Source organism: Tupaia chinensis, unplaced genomic scaffold (assembly GCF_000334495.1).
Source record: "Tupaia chinensis unplaced genomic scaffold, TupChi_1.0 Scaffold148234_1, whole genome shotgun sequence".
NCBI classification, from domain to species: Eukaryota; Metazoa; Chordata; class Mammalia; order Scandentia; family Tupaiidae; genus Tupaia; species Tupaia belangeri.
Genome location: NW_006208084.1, coordinates 69,568 through 80,362, shown reverse-complemented (window position 1 = coordinate 80,362; position 10,795 = coordinate 69,568). Strand labels below are relative to the sequence as shown.

General features: G+C 52.6%; 1 protein-coding gene across 1 annotated transcript in view; it reads right to left on the bottom strand.

Annotated features, from left to right (window-relative positions):
* The window catches only part of LOC114006471 (myosin-9-like), a 36,943-nt gene that overhangs the window by 21,898 nt on the left and 4,250 nt on the right, over positions 1–10,795 (bottom strand). The window contains exons 4-12 of the mRNA XM_027769031.1: positions 8,663–8,834; positions 7,543–7,743; positions 6,984–7,128; positions 4,897–5,103; positions 4,569–4,673; positions 4,179–4,331; positions 2,100–2,369; positions 1,364–1,436; positions 988–1,318 (exon numbers count right to left, since the gene is read on the bottom strand). Coding sequence (XP_027624832.1) covers positions 988–1,318; positions 1,364–1,436; positions 2,100–2,369; positions 4,179–4,331; positions 4,569–4,673; positions 4,897–5,103; positions 6,984–7,128; positions 7,543–7,743; positions 8,663–8,834 — 1,657 coding nt within the window. The remainder of the gene's footprint in view (positions 1–987; positions 1,319–1,363; positions 1,437–2,099; positions 2,370–4,178; positions 4,332–4,568; positions 4,674–4,896; positions 5,104–6,983; positions 7,129–7,542; positions 7,744–8,662; positions 8,835–10,795) is intronic.

The window sequence follows — 10,795 nt, the reverse complement described above, 5'->3', positions numbered from 1 at the left end:
CCTCACAGAGACAGCACCCTCTACACGGTCCCCAGACCTCACAGAGACAGCACCCTCTACTCGGTTCCCAACCTCACAGAGACAGCACCCTCTACACAGTCCCCAACCTCACAGAGACAGCACCCTCTACACGGTCCCTGTACCATATTCACCTCCTGTCTCGGCCAGCCCTGGGACACAGCACACACTCAGAATGTTCAAGGAGGTCTCTGGACATGAACTGGGACCTTCCACATGGGTCAGCCTTGTGAGTGTCCTGCTACCCCTGCCCCCCCCAGCTGCTGTCTGCTCCCTGGGGTGGGCACTAACAGGGAACCAACTTGGTTCTCACTGGAAACAGCTGCCACCTTGGAGATTGAGGAGGAGCCCGGGGCTGAAAGATGGGTGTAGCACCACACAGGTGGTCCCGTGCTCCCGCCTGGGGCTCAGGCTCAGAAACAGCTTTACTGCGGAAATGCCAGACTCTCCCTTGGGCCACGTTCATTGATGAGAAAATCCCTTTGAACAAGACCTGGGCACCCCGGGGTCACAGGGCAGCCAGAGACCACAGGTTATCCTGGAAAAAGAACCTGCTACTGAGCTGAGGCCAGCCCAAAACTGCAAACAGAAAAGACAGGATGGAGCCGTGCCAGGCTGGAGCTGCCCTACAGGTGGGACTCAGAAGGGCCTCCTTCAACAGCCAACCTGGCCTAGGAGTGAAGGCATTGCTCTGGGACCTGCCTGAAGGATGCCGAGGCCAGACCCACAGAGTAGGCTTTCTGTGGACAATTGGCAATGGTGGTGGTGGGCTCTCACTGCCACTCACATGGTGTTTTGCAAATGAGGATGCCGGCCATCTGCATCTGGTCTGGAACCCTGAGCACAGACTCTGGGACAGCAGATTCTTGTTCTGCTGAGGTTGGGGTCTAACTAGGGCATGACAGCTATGGTGTGCCGTGAGGAAATCTGGACGTGACCAGAGATCTGAGGACAGCTAGGTGGTGAGACCTGGACCCGTTCTGCAGAAGTTGTCTCAGAGTGCACAGGAGGTCACTGTGAGTCACACCCAGCCCCTCCTGCAAGACCAGGTCCATCTCCAGCTTCTTCTGAGCAGCCATTGCTAATGAGCGCTGCTTCCGCTCATCCTCCAGCTCTGCCTCCATCTCCCGCACCTGGGGAAGGAAGCAGCTCAGGAGGCTGCCCTGGCACACGGAGCCCGCGCCCATGAGCCAGGTGGGTGCAGGCCAGGTCTGTAGGTCCCCGGGTGCCAAGGAAGACCACTGACCACATTCTAGGAGTGAGCCGCTGACCCCCGGGTCACAGGACTGAAAGGAAGGACCTGGGAGGAATGGGCCAGGCGGAGGCAGCAGAGAAGTTAGCCCACCTCTGGGCTGTGGGGATGCACTCGCCGGTCTGACCAGCTGTTGCTTCTTCTCCTTGCTCTGCTTGTCGCAGCCCTGCAGGTCCCATGAGGGGACTCTGAGCCTGACTGCTTATCAGCCAGTCCCACTGTGGCCCTCCACTAACGACCCTCCTGTCCCTCTGGGGTACGGTCACTGCACTGGCCCACTCTGCCTGTGTCTTTTCCTACCTTCCCATTCTGTGGGTGGGTCACAGTTCTCACCAAGGGTTTGGGAGAATGTTCTGTGACCCAGTGGGCCATAGTCTCTATGGCAGCCCTTAAACCTGGCGCCACCATGCAAATGCGCCCAGAGGAGTACAGAAATTTTGAAACACAGATGTCTTCATACAGTCCCTGCCTACAACATGCAGTGGCCCAGACGGCCACACCTGCTGTCCCCAGGTCATGCCATTGTTCTATCGGCCCCAACGTCTGCATCTCTGTAAGCTTCCTCAGATCTCAGAGAATGAGTGAAATAGGAACACAAGACAGAAACTTTTAAATGATTGTAAAACCAGTCCATTGTAGAAAACCAAAGGGGAAAAATCAAGGGTTAGAGTGTCCCCTCCGCATGTCGTGTAAAGACACCTTCTCCAACAGCTTTCTTTCCAGACCCCAGCAGGTTGCAGACCCAGGGGACCCTCAGCACTGCCTCTCACAGTCCCCTGTGAGTGAGACCGGGAGCTGACTCTGGGCTTCATAAAACTCAGCCACCCACGACTGCGGTCAGGCCTAAGGGCACCTGGTAAAACTTCCACTTCTTCTCCTGGTTGGAGACACTCTGCCACTGGTGGTCCAGGTCTACCAGGAGGTCATCCAGCTCCTGCTGCATCTGCATCTTGGTCTTCTTCAGCTCTTTGTAAGCAGCCACCTGCTCCTCGTGACGCTGGCTCAGGCCCTCCAGGTCCTTCTGGAGCTTCCTCTTTGCCTCCTCTGCCGTCTCCAGGCACCCCACACCGTCCTCCATCATCTTCTTCATGTCGGCCACCTGGGTGGGTGCAAGCAGTCAAGAAACACCCTAGGGCACCTGCTCACGTAGTGTGCCTGTCCCTGGGACACCCATGGTCTGACCAGCTGCACCCATTACAGAAACAGCTCTGCAGGCAGCCGGGGAAGGCTGTCCCTGCAGGCAGCCAAGGAAGGCTGGCCCCACAGGCCCGCTATGGCTGAACTCTCCCTCCTCATCTATAGCAAACTTCCCAAAGACTAAAGAGCCCACAGGGGAGGCCTCATTCACCTCTCCCAGGGAGCAGGCACAGTGCCTTCTATGGGAAGCAGAAGGAAGGGCAGACCCCACACCCAGCCCTGGCCTTGCATCTGCAGGTAAACCTCAGCACTCAAGCAGGCCGGCCACTCTAGACCGTGGGCACACTCTTAACCATCTGAGTCGATTCTGGACTTCTGCCCTCACACACAGAAGTCCCAAGACAGGATATAGAACAGGGGCTCTTAGGATATTTGGCTGTGGATCCTCTGAGAATTTAGACAAGCCTGACTCCTTACGATAGTGTTTCAATATGTGTAAGATAGGGCCAGCCAGTGGTGTGGTCGTTAAGGTGGCTGCCTCCCACATGACTGACTGCAGTTCTAGCCCCAGATCTGGTGGCCTGAGGAACATGCCAGGAATGTGTGTGTATGTGTGCCCCAATTCCCAAAAGAAGACATGAAGAAGGGACTGTGGCAAGACTACCCTCTACTGAGGAGGGGTGCTTTCTCTTCTTCCCCTGTCTCCTTCCAGCAAAATTATGTGCCCTCTGGCAATTAAAAAAACGCATTAAAAAATGTAGGATTGCTGGGGACCAGCAGTTTGCGTAATGGCTATGTCGCTGAACTCCCATGTAGTCAACCATGGTTCGAGTCCCGGACATGGCAGCTTTAACTAACGCTGGGGGTGTGTGGACGCGCCCAAGATCCTGACAGGAGGATGGAGGAGAAGGGATTGCGGCATGGCCATTCCTCACCCCCCCACTCTGGGGGGGGTGATTTCTCGCTTTCTGTCTCTTTCTCTCTCTGTCTTTTTGGTGAGTGCACACGCCCTATAGCAAAAACCTCTTCAAAAAAAGATAAAATGTAGAATTGCAAAGCCAACTAATTATGGACAACGCAGTGGTACTATAACCCATGGGTTGCTCAGCACATCAGCCAGTAAGCCTCAGGAAGGACTGGGCTGATGATACTGAAGTGGGGAGTCCAGCCATAGCTATGATGTAATGACCAGAGATTTCCCTCTCTGACAGAACCCAGGTAGGTACTCCTGCTACCATGGTTCATCACGTTGGTTCACGATGGGGACATAGGCGTTTTTTTTAATTTTTAAAAATATTTTTATTTTTTGGAGAGGTTTTTGCTATAGGGTGCGTGCGCTTGCCAGAAAGAGAGAGACAGAGAGACAGAAAGCGACAAATCACCCCCCAGGGAGGATGGCCATGCCGCAATCCCTTCTCCTCCATTCTCCTCTTGGGATCTTGGGCACGCATGCAAACACACCCGGCGTGAGTTTAAGCCACTGAGTCCAGGACTCGAACCGCTGTCAACTACGTGGGAGTCCAGCAACAGCCATTACGCTAACTGCTGGTCCCAACATAGGCTTATTTGAGGCTAGGGCCTGGTGAAAACTTAGACGTGCTATGCCCTCATCTAAGTTCATGGATCTCTGGATTCCACAAAGCCCTAGTCCCTGGTCTAGTGAGTGCAGAAGTAAGCTCCCGGTGGGGGGACTAGTGGGGACCAGTCAATGGCAGGCTGTGTGCTGGTATGTCCCTCCCACAGAATCCGGCCTCAGCTCTGAACCCCCAACCTGGGCGTGGAGCGCGGCGATCTGCTTCTCCAGGTTGTGCTTGGCCTCCTCCTCCTCCTCCAGCTGCTCCTTGAAGGAGTTCTTCTCGTCCTCCATCTGCTTCAGCTTGGTGCTCAGGCTCAGCTTCTGCCGGTTCTCCTCCTGCAGCAGCTCCTACTCCCAAGGACAAGGGGTTGTGGGTGCTTAGGAGACGCACATCAGAGCCTCAGGGACCCCCACACCCCTCAAAGGAGGGACAGCCTCGGGACAGCCACATAAAAACTGGGGGAGAACCCACAGCCTCCTTGGACAGGTGCTGATGCCACGTGATCAGAGTCTGGTCTTCAAGCTGGAAGCCCTTACCTGGGGGTCCTGCCGCTGGGGCTCTGGTGTGGAGAAGTCCTTGCTTACCTGGGTGTCCTGCAGCTGGGACTCGAGTGTGGAGAAGTCCTTGGTGAGCTGGCTAGACTTGCTGTCAGACTGGCTCAGGAGACCGGTCACGTTGTCCAGCTTGACCTGCACAGGGAGGGCAAGAAAGGTCACAGACCCGGCCATCCCTGCTCGGGGTACCACCTCGGCTCCTGCAGGCAATGCTGGACCTGAGTCACAAGCCAAGACATGGAAGCCATGGTGAGGAGCCAGAGAGAGCGAGAGAGCGAGCCTAGGCATGCAGGCCCGTCTGATACCAAAGCACTCCAGAGGCCCACTGCCTGGCTGGAGGTCCCGGCAGAAGCTTCACCTGCAGCTTGGTGACCTTGTCGGCCAGCTCCGTGCGCACACGCTCGCCCTCGTTGAACTTGACCTGCAGCTCCTGCAGCTGGGCCTCCACCTTCTTCTGCTTGTGCTCTGAGTCCCCTTTGTCCTGCAGCAGGACTTTCACCTCGTTGGCCAGCTCCCCTCGCTCATTCTCCAGGGTCTGCTTCGCCTTCTCGAGGTTGGCTTTTACCTGGGCGGAGGGGCGGGGACGAACAAAGGTGTAAGTGGGGCACCCATGCCCTGACACAAGGCTGGACCTTCTGTTAGCACTCAAAAACTGTCAAATGCAGACCCGGAAATGGATGCTTCTGGAGAAGTAGCAAGGGTGTTAGCAAGAGCCCTGGACAGAGATGGCTCGGGCCTCCCCTGGCCAGTCCTCTCTCGGCAGGCTGGTGACATTGGGCACCTGTCCTCACCACTGAGGGCCTCCATAATTATCCCTGCCCGGCCTCCTTTGCAGGGTAGTGGGAATGTGAGTATAAGGTGTGTTTGGTGCAGACTCTGCAGTGTTCATGAGACAGTGAGAGAAACCAACTGTTGGTAGCTAGACTTCCAGTAAAGCCTCTCTGAAATGTGATGTTTAAAATACTAACGCACATGGGGCCGGCAGGTGGTGTGGTGGTTACGAACCTTGGACTGCCACAAGGTCAACCAAGGTTCGAGTTCCATACCTGGCAGCTTGCTATCTCACTTTCCCTCTCTTTTTCTGTGTTTCTCTCAGACAGCTAGGATGGCATGAGAAGAGGAGGTAGATTCAGGAAGCTAAATATATAATCAATAAAACAGAGCTATAAAAAAAATTCCGGAGGGGCCGGCAGGTGGAGTGGTGGTTATGGGTGCTGGATTCCCACATGGCTGACCTCAGTTTGAGTCCCAGACCTGGCGATTGCTTTCTCTCACTCTCTCTTTCTGTCTCTCACTCACACTCTCACGCACGCATTCACTCTGTCACTCTGAGGTAAATTAAAATTAATTAATAAACAAACGAACAACATTAAATAAAATAATTCTTTAAAAAAATACTAATGTACAAAAGTAGTGTTCTTTCAAGAAACATAAAACTGAAGTTTGCAAAATGACCATGACAGGGAAAAGGCAGTTAGTATAATGGCTATGTCGCTGGACTCCCATGTAGTTGACTACGGTTCGAGTCCTGGACCCGGTGGCTTAAAACTCACGCTGGGCGCATGTGCGTGCGTGCCCAAGATCCCGAGAATGGAGGAGAAGGGATTGCGGCGTGACCATCCCCCCTGGGGGGTGATTTCTCGCTTTCTGTCTCTATGTCTCTCTCTCTGTCTGTCTGGCGAGTGCACACGCCCTATAGCGAAAACCTCTCAAAAAAAAAAAAAAAAAAAAAAGACCGTGACAATCCCCCGTGACAATCTCATTCTAGTCTGCACCAACTGGGCTGCAGGGTCATCAGCGAGTTCAAGGGTCACTGGAAAAGAGAAGGCCTCAACCCATGGAGTACCTGGTAGAAGCTGACAGCACACAAATGGGCAAGGATGTTTCCAAGAGCACTTTATAGGTGGCCACGTCTCCAGCTGCCACCAAAGGTTCCAATGAGCAAAAAGTCACAGAAGGCAGAAATTGTCTTGTTAAGGACCTGCCTGGTCAGGATGCACATCGCAAGAATTTTCTCAGTAAGACCCCAGCTGACCACTGTATGGGGTTCTAGAGAGGGTCCCGTAGTCAGTAAAGGGACCACCAGAGTCCTGAGTTTCAGGGTGGCTCCAATTCCCTGAAACTCTCTGGCCTGGCAGGTTGCTGAATAGAATAACGGCAAGAGCGCAACTTTAACAAGAACTTTCTGAGTGCTTGACGTGTATCGCCAGTTCAAACCTCACATAATCAGATGACGTCATCATTATCCTCCTTCACAGACAGGGAAACTGAGGCACGGAGACTCTATCAGCTGAGGGCTAGGGCTGGACTCAGCCTGGGCAGCCTGACACTGGAAATGCTCTGTTCTACGGGCTGGGTAAGAGACTGTGAGGCCCAGTGCACGGTTGGCCTGGAGGTCCCTCCTGACAGCCCTCCAACCTGGCAGGTGCAGGGGACCCTCCGCACCCGCTTCATCTGCTCCAGCTGCTCTGCCAGCTCCTCTACGGCCTGCGAGTGCTTCTGCCTCATCTTCTGGATCTGGGCCTCATGAGACTTGGCCTCCTCCTCTAGGGTCTTCTTCAGGATGTTCACTTCCTGTTCACGCTTGGACCTGGGTGGAGGAGCGCTGTCAGAGCGTAGGCCACGGACATGGGCGATGCTGTAATGGGGCTCTTCCATGGCTGCAGAGAGGCCTAGCCAGGCCCCAAATGACTCTAGGCAGCCTGCCAGCCCAAGGGCTTCCCTCCGTGGTTATCCGTCCTGTGGCCCACACTTGCAGATACTTGAAGAAGCCTCTGAACTCTATCAGCACTAAAGCCCACCCCTGCAACTCTAAACTCTGAGCCAAGTCCTCTAGCAGGTCTTCTACTTGGTAGAGAGAAACTACTGAGGAACCCTCATGCTTTCCGGTATGTAACAAGACCAGTGTTTGTTCAGGGGCCCAAGATTAATTCCTCAGAATCCAAAGCCTCCCCTTTGCTGCCACCTGACCCTCTATGACACAGTCAGCGAGCCCCGTGCACACCTGAGCTCTTGCTGGGCAGCTGTGGAATCCAGAGTGTCCTCCAACTCTGTTTTCAGTGCTTCCAGCTCTTCCTGTTTCTGCTTCTCAGCTTTATTCCTGGAAGCACACTCAGACTCCAGGTCTTCCCGGAGTTTGGAAATTTGAGATTCCAGCTCCCAAATCTTCTTCAGGGCCGTGTTCTTCTGAGTGGCTTCTTCCACTCTGCAAGAAACCAACATCAGTATGAGGCCATTTTCACCTTTAAGGAGCAGTTTCCGGAAAAGGTCTTAGGAGAGATGCAGACAAAGATGCTTCTAGAAGTTATAATCATGGCGCTTGAGATCACTCAGCAAAAACAATACCCAAGACATCCCAAAGGTTTAAGGCAATGCCACTTTGAGATTTGGAAAACTTTATTTTCTAAATTCAGATTTAAATATTTTAAAAAATTAAAATATTAAATAAAAAACTGAGAATGCTACATTTTAAGATCACTACAAGTAAGTAAAAATAGAAATGGGCTATGGACATCGGATGATTATGATGTATCAGTGTAGGTTCCTCAGTAAAACATGCACCCTCCAGAAGGGTGTTGACAGTGCGGGAGGCCATGCACACGAGGAGATGGTGTAAATGGGAAGTTTCTACCTTTTGCTCAATCTTGCTGTGAATCTGAAACTCCTCTAAAAAAAAAAAAAAAAACAAAAAAAAAAACTGTGTGCTTATAGCCAGTTTCAAAAGGAAAGGAAAGGACTCTCATGTGCAGGTGACACAGTAATGAGTAATGGATGCCTTTTCTGGGATTACAAGTAAAAAAACAAACAAAAGACAAAGATTCCCTAGACTATGTTCTAAATAGATCGGAACTATCTGCCTAGAAATGGTTCCTCCATGACAACGGCAGAAGGCCGGCGTGGAGCTGCCACAGTGCCGAGCACCGGCACCGGCCACCTACATACGGGCTGGAGGGCTGGGCCTCACCTGGCCAGGGCGGCCTGGAGCTCCTCCTCTTTCTTGGCCAGCTGCATCTTGAGCTCTGCAATCTGGGCCCAGAGCTCTGCAATCTGGTCGCTGAGGTCTGTGGAGTCTCCTTCCAGCTTCCGGTGGGTCATCTCCAGCTCCTGCCACTGTTTCTCCTTACCTGGCCAGGGCGGCCTGGAGCTCCTCCTCTTTCTTGGCCAGCTGCATCTTGAGCTCTGCAATCTGGGCCCAGAGCTCTGCAATCTGGTCGCTGAGGTCTGTGGAGTCTCCTTCCAGCTTCCGGTGGGTCATCTCCAGCTCCTGCCACTGTTTCTCCTTCCTGCGGAGGTGCTCTACAAAGAAGGGGGGTGGGAGGAGCCCCAGAGCCCTCAGTGGCCACAGGCTTTTCTGTCTGTTTTGAATTACTTGTAACACTGAGCATTTGTTATGAACATATGTAAGGCTGCAGGGTCAGGACACACAGATGCTCATACCCAACTCCTGGCCGAAGGAAAGGAAGATCACCACAGGCTGCCAAGTCCCCTGTGTCTCTCTAGCCTCACCCCCTGGCCCTCCTGTCATGGGTAACCACTCTCCTATGTCTGTGTCTGTAAGTCCTCTGTTTGCCTTTAAGGCCATGCCACAACCGTGTCGCTAATAAATACGACCCTAGGTCTTAAATCAGCATGATCTTACATGAACAGAACTGCCTTGTACGAGTTCCAGAGGTGGAAGAGTGGAGTCAGGGTTCCACAGCTAGTTTTATGATTTCCTGTGACGTCACTTAGGTAAGCTTCCTCACCTTCCTGTACCGCTTCTGAGTATCGGGGTAATAAGGCAACCTACTCACTAGGCTGCTAAGAGGCTCAAATTGAATTAGTATCTTAAAGCAGGGGTCCCTGAGGTGGCAGTCCTCGGCCTGATGAGGGACACCTCCCCTGCAACATGCAGCAGGGGGTGGCGGTGGCTCTGTGAGTGAGGGTCTGTGTTTGCAGCCCTCCCAATCGCTCACATTGCCGCCTGTGCCCCCCTCCTGGTGGGTTCTCACAGAGCGTGAGCCCTACTGTTTTGTGACTGTTCCACTGTATACTGAATGTGGTGGGTGGGGGACAGGGGTGCAGGCGGATCTGGTGTGCTTGGGTAACCTGGGACCAACACCCCGCCCAGTGTCCAGGGAAGGACAGCTTTCCATGAGGCCAGTCCTTCTGCCAGAAATGTTGAAGACCATATGTGTCAGCTGTGCTAGCTATTGGATATATTTAGACTAATTAAGTTCATTGGCAGATCAATTGAACGGGGTGGGGGGGAGGCATGGAGGGCAACCGTGGCTGCCAGGGACAATGGAGGAGGAGGAAGGGACAGGATGGGACATAGCAGAGGGTGGGGGATGGGGAATCAAGGATGGCAAAACAAAAGGCAAGGTATGCAGGACATAAGAATTGGAAAATTATTTGCTGAGAACATGTATGTTGATGTGCTTGATTGAGTCAATGCAGTGTATTTTGGATGGAAAATGCATTTGTGCGTTGTGAGGGTGTAAAGTGAATTAATGTAGAGAAGGAATAAATTAAAAAACAAAGGAAATGTTGAACACCACTGCCTCACAGCACTTAGAGCAGGGTCTGGCCCAGAGCTGACCTTGGCAATTACTCCACGATCTGCCTTTGTCACCTGATCTTTTTTTTTAAAGAATTATTTTATTTAATTTTATTTATCCATTCATTTATTTTAATTTGACTAGAGAGAAACACAGAGAGAAGGGGAGGGGGAAGTAAGAAAGCAAGCCACCAGGTTCGGGACTTGAACCAAGATTAGCCATTTGGGAGTGTCTAGCACCTTAACCAACATGCCACCTGCTGGTACCATCACCTGATCTTAAGTTCAATCTTAAAGTGCAGCATGCTTACGTATCAGTATAACCAACTCATTTGGACGTCTGTTTGGTATTCATTAAAGGAATATGTCACAGTTTCTCCATTTTATGATGGACAGGCATTAGGGGGTCAGGGGTGCAGGCGGATCTGGTGTGCTTGGGTTACCTGGGACCAACACTCAAACCCCCACGGTCCGAGGAAGGACACCTTTTCAGGAGGTCAGTCCCTTGTACCAGGAATGTTGGGGACCTCTGCCTCACAGCACTTACAGCAGTGCCTGGCCCAAGGCCGACTGTGACCTGCCTTTGTCACCCGATCTTAGACTCAATCTTAAAGTGCAGCATGTTTACGTCTCACTGTGACCAACTCATTTGGAAGTCGGTCTGGAATTCCATTAAAGGAACACGTCACAGGTTCTCCATTTTACGATGGACAGGTAT